The sequence below is a fragment of the Hippocampus bargibanti genome, linkage group LG01 (assembly GCF_051943395.1).
Source record: "Hippocampus bargibanti isolate YZ-2025 linkage group LG01, ASM5194339v1, whole genome shotgun sequence".
Taxonomy (NCBI): Eukaryota; Metazoa; Chordata; class Actinopteri; order Syngnathiformes; family Syngnathidae; genus Hippocampus; species Hippocampus bargibanti.
In genome coordinates, this window is record NC_142734.1 from 36667293 (window position 1) to 36687973 (window position 20681).

Sequence of the window (20681 nt, forward strand, 5' to 3'; positions counted from 1 at the left end):
AGGGGGCGCGCCAAATTATAATCAACCAGCCGCGCTTGCTCGCCGAGAGAGCAGGTGACGTCACCACAGTCCACAACAACAAGAGGCAGAAAAACAAGGAAGTGGATTATTGTTATTCAACGTCGTGATTCTCTTCATTTTTAGTGACTCTGTGACAAGACTCGCAGAGTCTCCAGATATATACTGACATTGTCTGAACTTCGAACCGGATCGTCACAATGAACAACAAAGGTATTTTCTCCGCACATACTGAGTCTTTTTGCCCCCCCATCAGCTGCTTGCTAAGCGTCGCTAAGGCTAAGGGTAGCAATGCTAGTTGTTTTGGACAACCGAGTGAGGCTACTTAACAATACATTGACGGTGGTCGTCGGAATTTCAGAAAAACACGTCGAATTTAGCGTTTTGCAATATCAGATTAAAAATTAAAACACGATTTAGTCCAAACGAAGGAATGTACGGTCAGATCATGTCGTAGTGATTATTATTAAGCGATCATGTAATGTGCGTAGTCAGTTTTGGATAAGCTGTTTTTGGTTTCATTTTTCCAGGTGTCGTATTAGAGTTTATTTCTGTAAGGCTAATTTATATTCATAGTCACTATTATATTTTGCCCACATGAGCTCATTGACTTAGGCCACGGTATGTTCTTTTGTCCTTCTCATTTTTGTAACAATGAATGAAACAATGTGTATTACAACGAGGATAATTTACCATATAGACATGTTTTGGTTTTATAGATTAAATTTGTGGTAAAACTACGGCACGTGTACCATGAATCAATATGATTTTTTTAATCTATTTAATTAAGAGTTGTTTTAAGTTTTCAGTATTCACTATGACAACCTCAGAACATTTTACCAAACAGGTGTCCTCATAAAAACGCCAAATGGGCATTATCGATGGCCACAGAAGATGACAAAAGAAAAATCCAGCACTTTTTTTGAACATTCTTGTTAAACATTTTCCTGTATATCTGTGTTTGTTAAAGATCTGTTTTTTTTTTCTTCTTCCAGGCTCATATCCACAACAAAGTGTTTACCCTCAGCAGGGCACTGCTGCCGTTTACCCCCATGCTATGCAAATCTCTCCTCAGGCGCCTCCTTACACGGACACGCCACCCGCATACTCTGAGGTAACCGTAGAGATGGCAGCGGTGACCCCAATAGGAATAAAAATTAACAACTTCTGTATGTTTCCACAGATCTACCAGCCCAGATATGTGCTTCCCCCTCAGGTAACCGGCCAGGTACATCAGATGACCTCCCCCTACGTGGGTACTCAGGTCTACATGCCCATGCAGCCGCAGATATCTGTTGGGCCCATGGCCCAGAACGTCCCCCTGGCTTATTATCCCATGGGAGCAGTGTACCCCCCCGGTTCCACGGTGATGGTTGAGAGTGGCTATGATGCTGGCGCTCGCTTTACCGCTGGCAGCAGCGTTTCCATCCCGGTGAGTGTTTGCCATCAGCATGTTCACAAAGCATTTGCAAGGTTCTATTCTATACGCCCCGGAATTTTGCCATGTGGCAACTGGGGAAAAAAAGATTGGTTGTACACGTACAAACAATTGTTCCCTTAGCCAGCCTGCGGTTAAAAAAATTGTGGGGGCCAATAACTGCTGTCTGTGTGCCATTCATTTGAATTGAGAAACGCAGTTCGGATGCTCGGGGGCCACCGGGTTTGACTGTAGTGGCCCCAAATTGGGACTGGTATCGAGGCTAGGATGCTTTTTAACCCTACGTTTACCCTCGCAGCTGGATAATACACATTGTGGTGATCCAATTAGATGACAGGACAAATTGGCCCGTCCGTCCGTGCTAGCGAACTTTCCTTGTCTTTGCAACATCCCATCATGATGAAAGAGTGACATTTATGGGCCAATAATCTACAGAGCCACAACTATTACTCCTCATAATCGATAAAAGTAAAATTGTGTTCAACCAATGACAGATCATTCTAAAGAGCTTTTATTTATAACTCCGCTAAGATTGGTGACTGTAACGGAGAACTTCCGTCTCACATTACACACAAACAACTCCGTCTGTATTTACGATTCATTTGGATTTGAAAAACAAACGTATAAAAAATTAGGATCATAATTCCCTGGAGCTTTTTCAATGGAAACTTGTGGAGTGATGGAACCAATGGTCTCTTCTATTTCCCTTCAGCCTCCACCCCCTGGGCACGCCCCAAATGCGGCCCAACTGGCGGCCATGCAGGGCGCCAACGTGGTCATGACGCAGCGCAAGAACAACTTCTTCTTGGGCGGCTCCAGCGGAGGTTATACCATCTGGTAACGGCAGCTGCTCCCTCCATTTTGTTCCACCCAATCCAGCGGCCACCCCTTCACGTCCCTCCCCGTCTCCTCCTTAGGCTGCTTAGCCACAATACTGATATCACCTAATGGAATGTAATGTCTTTGAGCCCCTGTGAAAGGTACAGTACTCCACTTGTAACCTAGCGAGCAAATGAGCAACGCAAGTATTTTACTCGAATCCATCCCATCATATTTCATTGCGTCTAGCTTTGGTTTTAGTTTAGGTCATTCCAGGTTCACGCTGAACGTAGCCTGTGCTTTGACACTCGTTAAGTAGCTTAGCCAGGTAGCTAAACTTGATAGATTTTGCAAAGGCTCTCTACGATAATGCCATCAAGTCAACTTAAAGGCAAAAGTCAAGTCGAGATTTTTCTTGACAATAACATTTACTGTGTCCTCCATTATTCAAAGCATTGTATTCGGATTGATATTGCGTTTGTGGAATCTTGAATTGAGTGGAAAATCCATTCCGTTTTTATCCATCTCGGGGAGTGGCCATTTTGCTCTGGTAATTGCTCACCCGTTTCCTGCTTTTGGTCGTTTGGTGACATTCGCATGCTGAGCTCTGCGGCACTGTGATGTGCTCGACAAAATGGCTGCCACCTGAACTGGATAAATATGGGCGCATTTTTCCTCCGCGTCATTTTAATCAGAATACCGTTTGACTTGACTTCCCGCTTAAAGGACAACCGACATCACTTTTTTGTTTCCTAACTGACATCAGAAAAACGTTTTATAGCATCTAGAATACCAAAAACACGCAGTATGATATTTTTAGTCAAATGCAAAACACCAATAAAAATGACTTCAAGTGTGCTAAAACTGCAAAAAAATTGAGCTGCGAATTGGGCATTTTCAGAAAGTCCCCCCCCCAGTTCGTGACGTCACACCAAAACGTCTTGAATCCAAACAATGGCTTCAGATTCGGAGAATATGCTTTCTTGTTACACATCCAGTTATGAATATGATTCAAATAGTTCCGATGAGGAAAGCATACATGTTTGCAATCGATTAAATAATTTATTCCATGCCATTTTGACGCAACATTGGGGGGAAATGTATGACCAAAAAAGATGTGAGCAATTAATCAGCCCGTTTCCACAGGCTGATAAATTTCTTACACGGAGCTTTGTCGCCCTCTTCTGCCTCTTTTTGGTGCAACACAAAGTTTTCAGACCAAACAAAGTTCGGCAAAATGCATTGACGTGATGGAAGGACTGCGACAATGTGTCCTTTTTTCAGTCAGGGGTCATTTGAAGCCATTTTACAAATTATGGACCCAACTTGTCCGGAGACGTCGGTTGTCCTTTAAGAGATCAACATTTGGAAAACAACATTACTTAGCAAACTAATAAATAACATTACAACCCCACCTTGGCTCAAAATAAAAATCATATAAAAGGCGTCTGTCTTTGATCAAATTTTCACCTCAGATTCTTAACTGGTCTTGTGTGTTTTTCGCATCAGATAACGAAACCAAATTGTAATGTGAAAACGTATCGGAGCGCATTACAGGGAAATGAGAACTAATCATCAACACCACATGAAATTGGGCCACAAATTAAAAGTGAAAAAAATATTCTCAAATATTCAAGTAAGCAATGAGAGCAATGCAAATCTGAAGTCAAGAGGCTAAGCTACTGTATGTTTCTTAAGCTTTAAGTGGCCATTAAATACCCTTTTCAAACTTTTTAAAGTATTTGAAAATGATTCATCCGTAGACCCAAATATCACACTAAAATCTGCATCTGTAGAAAAAGAAATGAGGCAATATTTAGAGCCACGTTTATGTCGTTTATGATGGTAAAGCTGCTTAATGGTGAAAGTGAAAAACATTTTGGGAAAAAAAAAACATTTTCTTTCTTAAAAAAAAAACTTTTGTTGTAGTTAACCTTTTGGATGTTGTATTTACATGTGAACATCACGATGACTATCATAAGAAAAAAACATGCATCGAGCAGGATTGAACTTGTCTTATACTCGATGTTTTTAAAGAAAATGTAAAAAGCAAGTCGCATCTAAAGAACTGAGCGTAAAGAAACATAAAAATGCACTTGCAGAAAAAGTGGTTTACTGTACCTTGTTGGCCAATGTGTAGATTTAACATAGTCAAGTGCCAAAGAGCACGACGGGGTGTCGTCCCCATTTAAAGAAACAAAACGTTGAAAGGAAAATAGAACAAGATTTTCTCAAAGTTGACTGGCACAGGCTGCTTGCTATAGCATTTGTAGCTTGTGAATTTTCTTTTCGTTTTGTTTTGCTGTCGGATACCTAGATTCTATACACTCAATGTCGCAAGTGTGTTTATCGGTCTAAGTATGTGTTGTATGATTCGGTATTCATTTACTTTGTTGGAAAAGCCCCTCTTTTCAATCGGACACATTTGAACTCGTTTTTTTTTTTTTTTTTCCATTAATGAGGCTCGTTCAATGTTTTGTTGATGAAACAATACAGTGAGTTTCGACATCTTTAATTCGCACATTACTCCTAATTTAATGATACTGTACTCGAGACGCACTGCTAAACTAAAATGACCCATTTCAGAAAGAGTGTCTGCGGTTATTTTTTTTAATCATCATGGTTTTGTGTGAATGTGTGCTCAGAAAACTGTGAAATATCTTACGAAGAGGATTTTACTGCTCTTTGTGTCTGTGTTTATTTGACAAGATCCAATCAAAAAAACAATGACTAGCTTTATGTTTGACTATTTCATGTCTTACTTTAATATTGGAACAAAGTTACGTCTGTGTAAGCTCTCAGTCGTACAGGAGTGTTCCATCGATGAAAAGGTTTCTTCAGCCGTCATCTGGACTTCTTTCAAGGTGTCGGACGTTTCACTTCTTATCCAAGAAGCTTCGTCAGCAAACCTGACAGCAGGCACCAATCATAGCACAGAGTCCGGCACCGCCATGTCTGGACAGTAGGGATATATATATATATATATATATAGGGCCCAAACTACCAGAAAGACTTTAGTTTGCTGACGAAGCTTCTTGGATACAAAGCGAAACGTCCGACACCTTCAAAGAAGTCCAGAGGACGGCTGAAGAAACCTTTTCATCGATGTAACAAAGTTAGCATATAGGCTGTGTAAGGGTCGGTGAGGACGATACAGTTGGAGGAGTGGGGGTGAAAAAAAAGCATGTGAACCTTTAAGCTAACAAGTGAGCAAACTGCAGTCCAATCAATGAGCCAGATTGAAGCGGTTCAGGAAAATTGCCCTGCCCTATAAAAACCACACACCACTTTGGAGTTTGCTATTCTCAAGACCCATTGACCGCTAAGACAAATCGTCTATAAATGGAAAAGGTTCATCACAGTTATCAGTAAGATACGACATGGTTGGATGAGTCTATTCAAAACAAATCCCATGACATCCGAGAGTAGATAATTGCTACTTTACAGCACTCACATTTGTTTCCTAGCCAAAATATTATTATTATTTTTCCCCCTCTTTGCATGCCGTGAAATATTGTTCACTGGGTATCCGACAAACAGTGTTCAGGTTTTGGAGGCTGTCGCCACGGGGAAAGCGAACAAAATAAATAAAAGATCAATTGGTTCTTGTAACGGCGGTGGCAAAGGTCAAAGGTTCCTGAGAAAAAGCGGAGCACGGCTTCCAAAACGTCAACTACCCTGTTTAGTTCTTTTTTTTTTTTACTATTATTTTCTTTGCGACGGTGATGCCAGCAATATGAAGTACGTACTTCCTGTACGAGTGCAGCAGTCATGCCAACCACAACCCGACAGACTTCCTCTCTGTTAAGAATGGATATTCCTGGTTCGGGGATTCTCTTTCCGATGTTTAAAAAAAAATGAGAGAAAAAGAGCCGCAGCGCTAAAGCCACGACGGACTTATGCACATGTTCGGTCTTCAGATGAGTATCAACGACTTCGGTGCACTTAACTTTTTTATACTAAACTTAAAAGTGTTAAGTTTAGAATCAATGTTATTTTGAAGATTTGAGAAGTTTGTTTAAATTGATTCACATATGTAATGTATTCAAATGGGGCAGACTGCTAAATAAAGGACTTTTTTTTGTAATGTGATGAGAAAATGAATGTCTTTTTTTTTTTTTTTTTGATTTCAGAGTGAATGGCGGCAGCCAATTTACTCCCAAGGATACATTTTTACAACTCTGCTGACTTACTCCCTGAAATTGGGTCCCGGGTACACCCATGCCCCTCGTGATGATAAGCGCTTCAAATGATGCATGGATAATCACCAAACTGGGTCAGGGAGCACCACAGTTGTCAAACATAATACTGAAAACATGTTCAAGTTCTGTGAACAAAATGAACAATCCAATTTCTAAAACATTTATTGTCTTCCATATTTATGTCAAACATGGATGTCAAACTGAGGCATGACAGGAATCATACAAAAAATGGTAACAGCTAAAAACATGATGGGAGTCCCTTACTCCAAGAGGCATATTTGATAAATATATTGTAGCACACAATAATATAACGTAAAAATCACGTTTTGACAGCTTTCATGCATGTCTGCTACATGCCACACGTCCCAAAATACAACACGCAAAATTCATTTTCTTTGGTTTGATGCACCTGCAAGATTTTCTTCAGATAGGCATTCTGCTGGCGTTCTTCCAACTCCCTTTTTTAAAGGACAACCGACGTCTCAGGACAAGTTGTGTCCATAATTTGTAAAATGGCTTCAAATGACTTCTACCGAGCGTATTTTACAAAGATTCCAGTGCATATTGCTATATTTTACATTTTAAGACTGGCGCTGAATATTCCGGAAGTCTTCTTTTTCAGTTGGTGACGAGTCCGTACGGACGTCACTAAAGGACCGCCCCTGACCGTAAAAAAGACACATTGTAGCGGTTCTTCCATCACGTCAATGTATTTTGCTGGACTCGTTTGGTCTGGGGACCTCATGTTGCACCCAAAAGCCGCCAGAAGGCCAGAAGAGGGCGTCCAAGCGCCATATAAGGAAATTTATCAACCTGTGGAAAGGGAGGTGGCCACAGGAGGTCGCCATTTTGTGACCTCTTGTGAACTATTTGAATCATATTCATAACTGGATGAGTAACAAGAAAGTATATTCTCCGAATCTGAAGCCATAGTTTTGATTCACTAGCAATGCAAGACGTCTTGGCGTGACGTCACGAACTGGGGGCGGGACCTTCTGAAACGGGCCACTTCCGGGTTCAATTTGAAGTAGTTTTTGGATGCTTGAAGTCATTTTTATTGGTGTTTTGCATTTGAATAAAAATATCAGACTGCGTGTTTGGGTATTTTAGATGCTATCAAAACGTTTGTCTGATGTCAGTTAAGAAAGAAAAAAGTGACGTCGGTTGTCCTTCAAGTGTTCTCCAGTCTCTCAAATGAAATATTCCTTCTTTTGGCTGAGAGCCTGGTTCCCGAGATCCTCATCCAGGTCGTCACCGGGGGCCAGCTCCCCCGTGGTCCTGTAGTCCCCCTTGTTGTGGCACACGTAGTGATACAGCAAGACGCTCAGTAGGATGATCGTCAGCACGATGAGCGTCACGACCACTGACGTGCGGGCACACGAGAGGGATTCAAACACGCGGTCGATTGCTGCCAATGACCTCAAATCAATCTATCTATTTACCTGCAATAACTGTGGTGTCTGGTTTTAAGCGATCTGTAGACGTCACCCCTGTAACTATAATCAAACAGGACCATGAGCACTTCCATTCATTTGCGTAGTCAGGATCAGGATCGGAAAGCCTTTAATTGTCCCACAATGGGGAAATCTGTCAATAGTCGACATGCAGGACAGCTAATATCGGCCATGATTAGCATATTGTGGCAAATGCAGAGTTACGAGTAGTTTATTGACGATGGAAACAGCTTGCAAGGGGCACATCCAATTACATCTAAATTGAGCTGTATTTGCCACTCATTCCAATAATAATAAAAATAATATTGATGAAAGGTTTCTTCAGCCGTCAACTATGGCTATGATTGGTCCCTGCTCTCAGGTTGGGGGGAGCAGAGGACCACTCCCTGCGGCTCCACTGATTACTTCTATTAACCTTCTAACCAACCTGAGAGCAGGGACCAATCACAGCAGAGTCCGGCACCGCCACATCTGGACAGTAGGGATATATATATATAGGGGCGAAACTACCAGTGAGACTTTAGTTTGCTGACGAAACTTCTTGGATAAGAAGCGAAACGTCCGACACCTTCAAAGAAGTCCAGATGACGGCTGAAGAAACCTTTTCATCGATGGACCACTCCTGTACAACTGAGAGCTTACACAGACAAATAATAATAATAATAATAATAATAATAATAATAATAATAATACATTTAATTTACAAGCGCCTTTCTGAAAACCCAAGGACACTTTACAATAAAAACAATAAAATCACGAATAAAACAATAAATAATATGTTCTATTCTGATTGACATTGGAGACCACGTCCATGTGCACCGATTTAAATGTATTAAGAGACATCCACCACGCATTCTCCCTGTTTGCACGTCAATAGTTGCCGCATTAAAATGTAACAATGTCAAGGATTCTATATTTGTGTTGTCGTTATTGCGAGTCTAACATCATCTACGTGTTCAGTCAGTGACAAGATTTTCAATGCTCTGGTTTTATCTTCAAAGCTGGACGCTTTACTTTTCCCAAATCATAAGATGAGTCCAAAAGTGGCTGTGTGAAATCCAACAACACATTTGAGGAGCAGCAACCGTGTGGCTTGATGAAAACAAAAAATAAAACAAGGATTTGTAACAGAAACAAAGTCATCTTACTGTTTTCCGTTGTGTTGCTGTAAGGGGATTGTGTCGCCATGTCCAAAGCTGAAAGACAATATTAAAAGTTAGCCATTAATAAGCAAGAAGGCTGCCACAATAAATGTCAGCACCGTTTTACAAAAATTCTTCTACTCAAGCATTTTCTACACCAAACACTGAGCCCAATAGAATGTTTTTATTCCAATGTTATCTTGGTGTTTGCTATACTGTAAACCAAATCTTAGTTTCTGCTTGAAATTCGTGCTCAATGCTTTGCACATTTTCTTTCAAACCACACCACTTTGACAATGTGATGCATATCTCCGTGTAATAATAATAATACATTTCATTTCAAAGCACCTTTCAAGACTCTCAAGGTCACTTTTCAGTCACAGGATAATTCGATACACTTCAACTGTTTTAATCAAAACCGATTGATGTTTTTTTGTTACAGTCGTAATGAAAAGTAGTTGTGCTTTATGAATTTCTTCTCAACCGATAGTTGTGACATATAAATAAAATCAATGTTTTGAAAAACTACCGCTTTCAAAAAAAGCTTAGTTTTTCTCTAGCATATAAGGTTTGAATCATACACTTCGTATATATACATTGTTTTTTTTTCTTAAACACTTATTCTGGGAACTATGTTCAGTAACTATTGATCATTGTAGTCTGAAGCTGCATGGTTAACTCACTTTTTCTCAAATTTGCTGAGAACAGAACAGAAGTCAGTGGCAAAAACAAGGGAAATCGTCACCGTCGCCATTTCCGTTGAGCGACGCCATTCGCCAATTTCGACTTTTAGCGTTTATTGTCCTTTTCGTTTGATGTTAGCTCAAAAACATTTTATTTATCTTTAGCTTCTAATTCGTATGAAAATGAGTGAAGCAGGCACAAAGGTGAATTGAAATGCACGCATTGGGGTGTTGGCGACAAGTCGGTTCATCATGAAGCACAGCTGCCCGTCTCACGCAAGACCTTCCTTACCTGTGGGCGAGCGCGCGCGTGCCACCAACAAACAACGACGGTTTGCTGCAGTTTGCAAACTTCGACAGGGGATAAAAGTGAGATTCAATCCGGCCCAAATGACATCAAATATTGTCAAGCGCCACCGACTGCGTTAAAAGTGGCGTCTCGGAACTATTTTGGCGTTATCAAACCCGTTTTCAAAGCGCTCGTGACTTTCACAATGAGCGCAACACCACGAGACCCGCCCCGCCCTGTCCTGTGTGCAAAGATCCTTGACGAAGAAGTGCACCACTATTGAGTTAAAACGTGGAGCAGATACAGTTTTGTAAAGACCGCCGACAAACCGCTTTCAGTCCTGACGTGCAAAGATTGTGTGTCGTACGGATTACCACTTCGATGTGAGTCACACTATTTTGGATCGTTCATCGAGCGACGACTTTTTGGTACTTACGGCGGAGACGTAACTCGAAAAGCACATGTGGGTCCGAACACCACATAACGACAGTGATTTGTGCGACATAACATTTTGATATGACGAACACTTCGAACACCTACAACAGAGAACAGAAAAACAAAGTGCTGAAAAAAATGGCAAAAAGTCATGACGGAATTGTAGGTCAATTGTTCAAGAAGTTAATGGCACGAGGAAATATGCTACTGTATTGGAATTGTTACTGTTTTCGGTGCGTATTTAGTGTGCATATTGAATATTTTATATCTTCCCATATTATTTTGACTGGACGTCTTCTGAAGTATAATTACCGTTAGAAATCTGTGAACATTTGAAACAAATGCACCATATTATGTCAGAATAGTCTTTTAATGTTATACTCCAGGCAGAATAATAATCATCACACTGACAGCGAGTTTAATGCTGACTTATTACACAATCAGATCTATTTTGACAAGACTTGAATTGCTTTTTGGTCACAATAAATGTTTTCAATACACTGTAAACTAAACTATAAACTGTATAGTGCCACTTAGCAGTTTTTTTGACGACGATACTAGTGCAGCGTGTTCTACCGGAAACAAATTCCTTGTGTGTTCTACATACTTGGCAATAAAGATGATTCTGATTCAATATATATATATATATATATATATCCAATATATGTGTGTGTGTGTGTGTGTGTGTGTGTGTGTGTGTGTGTGTGTGTGTGTGTGCGTGTGTGTGTGTGTGTGTGTGTGTATTTTCTTCAACAAAACTACCATGCATCATTTTAGGGACATGGGAGGAAGCTGAAGAACCCGGAGAAAGCCCACACAAGCACAGAGAGAGCGTGCGAACTCAACCAGATGCCCAGAGATGAAATGTGAACCCTTGACGCACACCCCAACAGTGAAGCAGACATGCTGACCTCTCACTGTCTATATATTGTCGTAGTACATTCCAGTTTGCCTCCATTCATGCCTCATTTAATTGTAATTTTAATTCAGCGATGATTACAGCCATCCCTATGATCCCCCATTTATGAAATTTTCATTTAACATTAAACAAGTAAACTACATACAGCATCGGTTTCATACGTGTGGAATTATGGATTCAACAAATGCCTTTGGACTAAAATAATACATGTTCTGATTGCATTCCCGTACTTTGTCTATAAAAAAGTGGAGAAAACAGAAAACAAATAATATTAAAATATGCTGAGATTGTGTGAAGGTGTCAGACAACAACAAATGGTTGCAGTCCTGTTCTTCTCTCCTCTGCAGCTGTTGGCTTCCGTCTTCCACCCCCTTGAGCTGTGCAATTCAACATATGACATTGAGGAAAAGTCAATCACAGGAAAAAAAATGGGCAAAAGACAGTTTACTGCACAAACCTTGAGGCACAGATAGTGGACTTGTTAGACATCTGTACTCTTGCAGTCTGCAGAAGTCACCTAGAAGGGAAACAACACTGGAGGTTTCTAAGAGGACTTAAAAAGACCACAGTTAAAATGAAAAAATAAAGTTTAAAATCAAAGTAAAACATGAAAAAAACCGGTTGCTTTTATTATTAAAAATCCAATACATTCTACTTCTCAGTGTGTAGCTAGCAAATGTCAGAGATATGACAGTCCCTACTGCCGGCAGGAAACGCAGTCATCCACGTCATACGTCTGAATTCTGCAGCCCTCTGCCAAGCTATTTATTGAGAGTATATGCAAATTAAAGTGATACATTAATAAAACATAGTTTTCTCGATTATAAAACCACGCCTCTGGACATTCTGAGCACCAACAGCTGTAAGCAATAAAACATTGTTTTCCATGACCTGATAAGTTTGTAACCTGGCTAATGAGCTCTTCCTGTGATAAGGAGTTCCTGAAGTCCTAAATTGCTCCTGTGAAGCTGACCGTTTAAATTGCTGTGTCCGTTGTCCTGATTGACCCCAGGTTGCCCGTGCTACACTTGCGTATTGAGTCACAAGTGTTGACTAAGCATACAACAGCATGAAACTTTTAAATATGATAACTTCTTATTCTGTCTAATCTCTATCAGCAAGTCGCCAATTTTCCATTCCTTTCTGTCATTCTCCATCCTTTTCATCCAGCATGTATGCCCCAAATGTTCATGACCACCGCAGCATAATTGTATATCAGTGTATGAAAGCAGAAACAAAGACTTGATATTTCACCATTTTGAAGCAATTTTTCATACCGATTTATCCATTCAATGTTGACACGTGTGTCAAAATCACTCTTTCCTGAGTTGTGTCAAAATTACAAGATATTTATATTTTCATACGGACTTTAAAAGTGCGCCATTCAACTTTCAAAAAAGAAGGGTAAGATGAATTTGAATTAAAAATGCGACAGGCTTCAGTCTATAAATGCAGGTCGAGGGGACAACTTCTCACTTGGGATACGGCCCGTAAGGACTCCAAAGTGGGTAAAGTAAAGGTCAAACCTTGTCCACGGTGGTCAATCCCAGAACGTCGCCGTTCTCCAGCCCATTGGCCTTCGGAGCGTCGTGGCTGTTGCCAAAGTCGTCGACATGCAGTGAAGCGTCTTCTCCTGCAGTCAGCTGGAGCTCCAAACTGTCAGAGTCGCTGGAGTTGTTCAGCTCACCGCTGCTCTCACTGGGTGGAGCATCTTCTTGCTTCTCATCCACTTGTGCGGAAGTCTTTGCTTCGGACTCTTCTATCTTTAAACTCTCTTCATCTTTATTTTCCAGATGTATGTTTTCTTTTAGCGATTCGGGCTTCTTCTCGGCATACTCTTGCTCGCAAAGGTCATGGATCTCAATGCGGCTCGACCCCCTCGACTCAGTGCTGCTCTCAGCAGGAGGCGACAGTAGCGAGACTGCAACGGCGCTGTTCTCTCTGGACAGAGTGCTGTGGCGAGGTTTGTCCGGAGACCTGAAGCTAAATCTCTGGCCACTTTTTGGACTGTAGCTCCTGTGGAACTCAGAGAAACTGCTCTTCCAGGCTTTGGGGGACATCAGGGTTCGTCTCCTCAAAGAGCCATACCTTTAACAAAGATCGAGATTTCAATCAAAATTAGAGCTTGCACTCAAATTGCCCACTTGCTATTCAGATAAACGTCAGCGAGAGGTGCTCAGCCATCATTTGTTACGAAGGTCAGAAATCCACCTGGACGCCTTCGCAATGAGTTCTGCAGGCCCTGGAGCTTAATAGCGGCTTTGTCAACCCACAATGGCCGAGGGAGGAAATGAAATGGATTTGGTTGCAGCTATACCATTTTCAAGACTGACTTTTCAAGAAAGGTCGTTAAGAAAGGTCGGACAGCTGCGATGCTAGCAAAAAACGCAAATAATATTGCAATTTTATGAGGTTATCATGAATCCTCATGTTCATGGTAAAAATTCAAACAGTTTAATGACAGAATTTCTGAAGATTATTCAAGTCACACATGATTTCGTGGCCAACGGCACCCTCTAGTGGACATGTAGTAAATCACACCACACTGACAGCTTGGAATGATTCAGAGGTAGCACTACTGAAGGCCTAGGAGTGACATGCACCACCCGCCACTGGTGTTTATAAATGTTAAGATAGCAAGGTTTTAATGATGACTTTGACCCAAATTGAAAAAAATGAAGGTTAAAAAAATATTCTAACCTTTGAATACCCTTGATTGCAAACACTTTGTCTGGATGTTGGGCCTGCAGTTCCTTCACCACATTGTGTAGATCTATGTTGAGCTAAAAGAGAGAATGTTCGGTTTGAAAAGAAATATTATTTTTTGTTTTTGCTCTCATATTGCATACCGTTCTCATTTCCTTGTAAAAGCTGTCGCGTAAACTCGATATTGCAGAGAAGACCGTCACGTAACATCCAATGCGGCTGCGATACGACAAAAGTGAGTCACGTGACGTGCTCGGGGTGAAAAAGGCTGGTTATAGGACGACGTCTATGAACGTTAATGTAAATAAGACCTTTCATTCAGCACAGGGAGCTCCTCTTTCAGCTCATTGTTGATTCTTTCGTAGACACGTTTGGCACCGTTCATCACTTCTTCCGCCTACAGAAAAAGATGCCATGTTTCTTTTCTGAAAAAGTTAGTGGTGAGTATTGAGCATTTCGGAGCACCTTGTGGATCTTGATGTCATCTCGTTTCTTTGCCATCTGCAGCGCCTCCAGGTGGTGACGGGATGAGTCGTAATCCACCAGTTTTCTTCCCCTTTTGGAGACCTTTTCCTAAAAAGTCATCAGAATCAGAATCATCTTTATTGCCAACTATGTAGAACACACAAGGAATGTGTTTCTGGTCGAACACGCTGTACTAGGATCATCATCAAAAAATTGCAAAGAGGCAATTTTGACGCATATGATTTCTGCCTTTACAAATATACAAATGTTGCGTTTGATCTACACTGTCAAAAATGTATGGATTTATTGATATATAAGTATCTGTACGGTCTGTCATAAAAAACAGACCACAATTATTCATTCAGAATGAATACCTCTCAGACAATGAGATGAAAATTTAACGTGATTGCCTTTTTGAAAGCACGATCTATGACGCAGCTTTTGTAAAGGACCCGATTATATTCGCACAGTGGTTGTGTAGTGTCGTGTGTCTTGCGTCGACCTACTCTGACATCTGGGAACTGACCCACATATGACTCCATGGTCCGAACAGCTTGGTCCAATAGCTTCACCTCATGGTCATTCCAAAGAAGGTCCTCCCCCTTAGAGAAAAGGATGATATATAAAATGAGATACAGGAAGTAAAACTCAAAAACTGCGTTATTTCCTCAGCTCAACTTTGGAAAGAATCGGTCATTGACATATTAGGGCTAAATAAACTCAATACAAAGATTTTGTATGACCTCCACTATGGCGCCAATGTCTTCTTGTCCCACCCAGTCGCTTTCATAAACATCGAACAAAGACTGCGAAAGGCGCCTTGAGGCCTCTCGCATGTCTGGAGGGAGCAGAAGTGACAATGTCAGACAAAAACACACATTGTCTAGCATCGCGCTTTAGTAAAACACAAATGGGGTCACCTCTGACTGCTTCGATGTAGTTCCTCAGGTCTTTGTACATTCTGTTGCCATCAGACTGCCAATAGACGAGAAGTGAGCAGAGATGTCAAGCATTCTGTCTCTCTCGTCATTTGTTTCACATCCAAAATCATTTCAGCTATTCACGGAATGACTATTTATTTATACCATTACCTGTTGGTCATAGAACTCTAGGACATATTGTTCAAATTGATCATCCCTGGTCTCTTCTGACTTCCCAAGCTTCTGCAGTACCTACAAGAAAAAAAGAAACTCATAAAAATAGACAACAGATGATATCTCTAATGTTTAAAGGCATTGATTCCAGATGTGTAGTTGCTACCTTTTCTTTGCCTCTGGTCAGCTGTCTTTGGACTTTTTTGGCAAAGTCTCCGGTGCTGCCTTTCGGACTTGTGCGGTCTGCCATCGTTAGTGTCGTCTGAGTATGATAATACTGTATATAATAGCCATAATAATAATAATAATAATAATCATCATAATTCTAGTAATCATCATCATCGTGAAGCAAAATGGTCAAGTGGTTATCACGACCACCTCACAGTACTGGTTCGATTCCGGCTCCAGCCTCCCTGTCTAGAGTTTGCATGTTCTCCCCGTGCTTGCGTGGGGTTTCTCCGGGCACTCTGGCTTCCTCCCACATTAAAAAAAAAACAAAAACATGCATGGCCTTGGTGTGATTGTGAGCACGATTGTTCTTTTTTATTATGTGGGCCCGACAATTGGCTAGATTCGAATCTACTGTCGACTGTCTACTGCCCAAAGAAGGTTCCTGCACCCTCGTGAAGAGAAGTGGTTCAGATAATGGATGGATGGATCATCAATATCATCAATAACAAATAATAATAATAATAATAACAGCCATTTCTTTTAATGTAAAATAATCGGCATTGATTAACACATCTACCCCACAATAAGGAAATACTGATTGATATTTCCATTGATTATTTTTTTTTTTGTATGGGACTTCTTCAAGTGGACTGGTTTCTCCTTCACTTTCCAAAAACACCCCGCCTAACTCCCAATGTCAGCTGCTTTAGGCTCCAGTTAACCGTGACCGGAATGAGTCATCTGATAGCCCACTTTCTTGCGGCTAAATAGCCTCTTGGTCAATGTCACCCAAAAAGAAAAAACAATTCTACTACAATGGATCACCAAGTACGCAGGGTTTTTAATTTATTCTAAATTCACTTAATTGTGTATGTGTAAAAATATATATTTTTGATGGAAAATGTACATTGGAAATGCATTTATATTTAGAGAATTATTTGGGTATGGTATTTCTTTCGTCACCAATGTGACCAAACAAACAAAGTAAAAGAAACAAACAACACTGCAAGCAAAACATAACAAAAGCAATCAAAACCACTGGCTTGGAATAGCTCGTGGAGCTTCTAGTAGTAAATCAGAGGTGCGTCTCAACAAATCTTTCTGCATCGTTAACATTTTGTCAACAGTTGGCAACATACGTTAGGTAACACAATCGCGTAAGAGACAGTAACTGATCGCACAGGAAATAAGAGTTCCTGGCAGATAATCATTATACAAAAAGGAAAAAGAGTAGAAAAGTAAAAAATAGAAGAAAGAAGAGAGAGAAAGAGAAAGAAAGAGCGGGAGGCAGGGGTTTTAACATTTCATTGAGTCTGCACAACAGTGAAATTGACAAAGGGGGGGGGGGGGCATCAGATGATTCGGCGAGCACATCATCCTATGCCATATTTCATCAACAAATCACGTGTTTTGATAGCGTTTGGGTCGGCAGATGGTTAAAATTGTTTTCTGATGTAGTTTCATTTCATTTTGAGGGGTTTCCTCCCACAAAATTTGGATTTATGAATATGACGTTTGGCAAGAAAAACTAATAAATTAATAATAGAATATTTATCGTTGGTCTTGTTGTAATATCCAAACAGCATGTCTTTGTAGTGAAATATGAACGGAGAAGTGATGTCTCCAATGGGTTTCACTGGGCGTCAATTTTCCCAATGACGCCATATTCTTTTCACTACATGTGGGTCGGCCTCGATGAACTACATTACCCACAATCCCTTACAACAAAAAGCGAGCCACCAACAACATGGCGGCTCCGAACTATGACCGGTAAATGTTATGTTTTTTTCCCCCAGCAAGTACGGAAAAGGAGTGGCTTGATGACTCCATCTCCAGCTTTGCAGCTGCTGGCGGACCTGAGCGATTTGATCATGGGGAGCACTGTGGCCAAATGCGCCGCCACCGACCTCGCCATCCAGTGGGCCGGCTGGGCATTGGCGGCGTCGCTCAAAACCGAAAAGTTCTACGACTTGGCAGGTAAAAAGTCAACTGAAAGCAGTTATCCCCTTTCTTCTCTCGCTGCATAAACTTGCATGAGAAACTAAAGGCGGGTTCATTTATGAAATTGCTCTTCATTGGAATTCGTAACATTGCAAATGCGTCTGCTTGTTAATCGTGTTAATCGTATTACCCCCCCAAACCAAAACATATAAAAAAAACATACAAGGTTGTTGTGAAACCTTGTTGTGAAACAAACAACCTTCTCAGTGGGTTGCGAAATAAACAGGGCGATTTATGTTAGCATTATGTTACAATAGCTCATGTATTTTTGTTTTTCTACTTTCATCACTTTGCTGCTGTGAAATGTAAATTTCTCCACTGTGAGACTAATAAAGGCATATCCAATATCCAATAAATGAATTACGAAACTATAAATGAGTAATTTATGTAGTTGGCAAAAAAACAGAGAACATTGGTAGTTCTATTTTCATTTACACAATTTCATCAGCCTTTAAACGTACTAATTAAATAAGGAAAATGTGAGGTCATTAAAAAAAAAACACGTTAACTCCTGTCCATCGATTGTCACTTGGTGGATTGAGAAAGATACTGTGTACAATTTGAATGAAATTTCAAAACATGTCAAAAATATTTTTTCCAAAGTCGAGTTTCAAATATCAGGTAAGACTGTAAACAAATGTGACATTTTGTACACCTTATACATTTAATTGTCCTTTGTCTGAAAGACACTTGGAACATGTACAGCAAGAATGTGCAATGTTGCCATGTATCATTGAAATCTGTTTTCACAGGCTAGTAATGAATGTTACATTTTAATTGTCGGCCCCAAAATTGGTTTTGACATTTCAGAACCGCCGCTTGAATTCATTGTTACGAGTCAATCACTTGGCTTACCTTTCAATGTGCCGATCCGATTTCACCTTGACACTTGAGTGTCACCCGTTCGTTCCTGTCACTTGTCGGCTCTCTACTGTGCTTCTGGGCAGTTTCACCCTTGAACTTTGGAACCAATTACCTGCCGTTTCCTGGGTAAAAGATTGATGAACACACACCTTAGTCGGTCGCAAGCCAGCCAATGTGTTAATCTGTCCTTTGGTCTTTTTCAGGATCTGGCACGTTTATACTGCTCGCCCACCTGAGCCGTCTGTGGGGAGGGGGCGCCCATCTTCGTCAAAATGTTCAGACTGGCCTGGTGACTGCATGGGGGCTCAGGTACGTTCTTTTGGCACAGGTTAGGATGGGGCTTTAAATCACAGACACCGCATACTGACTGAATCTCAAAACAAAGAGAAAGAAAGAGGTCAACAGAGAAACACTAACGTCGGGTTAATGAGCAATGCCCGGCCGGGTTAATGCGTCAGGTGGCGAATCAAACTTTCCCCCGCAGGTTGGGCACATTCCTCTTCATGCGAATCCTGAAGGACGGACAGGATCGAAGGTTTAACAATGTCCGAGGCAGCCCAGGGACTTTTTTTGTGTACTGGACTATTCAAGGTACAAAACGCAGATTGAGTGGCCTCTATTAAATCGCTAAATATATTTTTATTCATTATATGCCATCTTGGTGGCATACCAATGCATTCATTGACATTCACGGTTAACATGTAAACGCGTCGGAATTGTATTGTTGGTCAAAAAGTGGTCAAACAGCAAAGCTGGTCACACATTCTACAACGTCAACTGCAACCAGTTTTGTACGCAGCCGCCTGCGCTGGTACAAGTGTTGAACTCAAACCTACACTTGTGGTTGACAGTTAATCTTACTCAAATTTTGTTTTCAATCACTTATTAGAAATATGATAGTACAATTAGCACTGTAACCTTAATGTGAAAAAGATCCAGAATTACAATATAGGGAAAGGGTCATTCCAATCGTAGCTAACCATCTCACAAAGTATTTTCAAAATAAAATGAGAAATTGTGACATTAAGTGGACTTAAATTGTTGGGTGTTGCAGATGAAACTGTAAACTTGGATATTGTCATTCGGTTCATTACTCATGAACACCAGTACAGTACATACAGTACTACTCCATTTGTGACCCTTTATTCTTAGCCAGCCCGTTGACAGGAAGATCACCGTAAAAACAAAACATTTAAATATCTATGATCACAGGGTCGAACGATTAACTGTTAAAAAAACCCAAAACACACTCTTTTCCAGCCGTGTGGGTGTTTGTGACCCTGTTGCCCACCCTCATGCTGAACAGTGAAAAGCGCAACACTCCTCTGGGAATGAGGGATTATGTCGGCTGGACCCTGTGGGCCTTGGGATTTGCCACAGAAGCCGTGGCCGACCGGCAAAAATGGATTTTCAAAAGCGACCCAGATCACGTCGTAAGTAAAGCCGTTGAACGTATGCGTGACGTTCGCTAACATTTTGCGCTCTCTGCCTTCAGGGTAAATTCATTCAAAGCGGGCTGTGGGCTTACAGCAGACATCCCAACTATTTTGGAGAGATCCTGCAGTGGTCGGGTTTGTGGCTCTCAGCCTCATCGCTGATGCAAGGTCCTCAGTACTTAAGTATAGCATCGCCACTTTTCGTCTGGTTTCTGCTGCGCTATATTAGCGGCATTCCCATCCTGGAAAGGCAGGCCTCGAAAAAGTGGGGGTCAGACCCAGGCTTCCAAGAATACCTCAGGAATACTCCTCTACTATGGCCATGGCCAAAGTTTTGACATGAGGCGCTGCGATGATATCATTCAATGCAAAACAATTGAATAAATGACATTCTTTCGGTAATGGGAAGAATGTTATTTGCCAACACAATTGTTCGCTTGATTGCTCATCAAACAAAATGTCAACACAGCTCCAGACATGCCGTTTGCGGGTGAAAAAAGTGTGTGCACACAAAAATGTGTTGGTGCGCCAAAGGGGAGACGTGG

At 41.0% G+C, this 20681-nt stretch overlaps 4 protein-coding genes and 1 long non-coding RNA gene across 6 annotated transcripts in view; 3 read left to right on the forward strand and 2 right to left on the reverse strand.

Moving 5' to 3' along the window:
- LOC148904124 (uncharacterized) overlaps window positions 1-6367 on the forward strand; it is a 388679-nt gene extending 382312 nt beyond the window's left edge. The window contains exon 2 of the long non-coding RNA XR_016117268.1: window positions 3391-6367. This is a non-coding gene — a long non-coding RNA (uncharacterized LOC148904124). The remainder of the gene's footprint in view (window positions 1-3390) is intronic.
- Window positions 79-3722, forward strand: dazap2 (DAZ associated protein 2). The gene is made up of 4 exons (XM_089014645.1): window positions 79-231; window positions 1014-1132; window positions 1202-1450; window positions 2169-3722. The coding sequence occupies exons 1-4, from the start codon at window positions 219-221 to the stop codon at window positions 2295-2297; spliced, it is 510 nt and encodes a 169-aa protein (XP_088870771.1). The 5' UTR covers window positions 79-218; the 3' UTR covers window positions 2298-3722.
- A 1225-nt stretch (window positions 6368-7592) lies between the features above and the next one.
- smagp (small cell adhesion glycoprotein) lies at window positions 7593-10288 on the reverse strand. Its single transcript, XM_089014646.1, has 4 exons — window positions 10049-10288; window positions 9080-9127; window positions 7920-7973; window positions 7593-7840 (listed from the first exon to the last, which is right to left on the reverse strand). The coding sequence occupies exons 2-4, from the start codon at window positions 9117-9119 to the stop codon at window positions 7668-7670; spliced, it is 267 nt and encodes an 88-aa protein (XP_088870772.1). The 5' UTR covers window positions 9120-9127; window positions 10049-10288; the 3' UTR covers window positions 7593-7667.
- Window positions 10289-10831: 543 nt separating this feature from the next.
- Window positions 10832-18847, reverse strand: bin2a (bridging integrator 2a). Of its 2 annotated transcripts, XM_089014604.1 has the most exons (13): window positions 18692-18847; window positions 15831-15926; window positions 15662-15742; window positions 15491-15545; window positions 15314-15408; window positions 15077-15172; window positions 14571-14678; window positions 14417-14502; window positions 14249-14324; window positions 14100-14182; window positions 12926-13487; window positions 11857-11916; window positions 10832-11776 (listed from the first exon to the last, which is right to left on the reverse strand). In XM_089014604.1, exons 2-12 carry the CDS (start codon window positions 15912-15914, stop codon window positions 11881-11883), a joined length of 1362 nt encoding a protein of 453 aa, XP_088870730.1. In that variant the 5' UTR covers window positions 15915-15926; window positions 18692-18847; the 3' UTR covers window positions 10832-11776; window positions 11857-11880. The 2 variants fall into 2 exon arrangements, with proteins under 2 accessions (XP_088870730.1, XP_088870740.1); XM_089014614.1 differs by lacking the exon at window positions 18692-18847 and having other exon boundaries at window positions 15831-15941.
- Window positions 17548-20565, forward strand: LOC148904137 (uncharacterized). The gene is made up of 5 exons (XM_089014634.1): window positions 17548-17812; window positions 18904-19009; window positions 19185-19291; window positions 19961-20133; window positions 20196-20565. The coding sequence occupies exons 1-5, from the start codon at window positions 17599-17601 to the stop codon at window positions 20472-20474; spliced, it is 879 nt and encodes a 292-aa protein (XP_088870760.1). The 5' UTR covers window positions 17548-17598; the 3' UTR covers window positions 20475-20565.
- Window positions 20566-20681: the final 116 nt, after the last annotated feature.

Bases quoted from the DNA above. Each gene is read 5' to 3' on its own strand.
- dazap2 (XM_089014645.1), top strand. The intron at 1,133-1,201 runs GTAACCGTAGAG...ATGTTTCCACAG, and splicing joins CGCCACCCGCATACTCTGAG to ATCTACCAGCCCAGATATGT. The intron at 1,451-2,168 runs GTGAGTGTTTGC...ATTTCCCTTCAG, and splicing joins GCAGCAGCGTTTCCATCCCG to CCTCCACCCCCTGGGCACGC.
- smagp (XM_089014646.1), bottom strand. From the start codon at position 9,119: ATGGCGACACAATCCCCTTACAGCAACACAACGGAAAACA. The intron at 7,974-9,079 runs GTAAGATGACTT...GTTTGATTATAG, and splicing joins CAGCAACACAACGGAAAACA to TTACAGGGGTGACGTCTACA. The intron at 7,841-7,919 runs GTAAATAGATAG...CCCGCACGTCAG, and splicing joins AGACACCACAGTTATTGCAG to TGGTCGTGACGCTCATCGTG.
- bin2a (XM_089014604.1), bottom strand. From the start codon at position 15,914: ATGGCAGACCGCACAAGTCCGAAAGGCAGCACCGGAGACTTTGCCAAA. The intron at 15,173-15,313 runs GTCATACAAAAT...CTTTTCTCTAAG, and splicing joins ACATTGGCGCCATAGTGGAG to GGGGAGGACCTTCTTTGGAA. The intron at 14,679-15,076 runs GTAGGTCGACGC...ATGACTTTTTAG, and splicing joins GTCAGTTCCCAGATGTCAGA to GAAAAGGTCTCCAAAAGGGG.
- LOC148904137 (XM_089014634.1), top strand. From the start codon at position 17,599: ATGACCGGTAAATGTTATGTTTTTTTCCCCCAGCAAGTACGGAAAAGG. The intron at 17,813-18,903 runs GTAAAAAGTCAA...GGTCTTTTTCAG, and splicing joins AAAGTTCTACGACTTGGCAG to GATCTGGCACGTTTATACTG. The intron at 19,010-19,184 runs GTACGTTCTTTT...TTTCCCCCGCAG, and splicing joins GTGACTGCATGGGGGCTCAG to GTTGGGCACATTCCTCTTCA.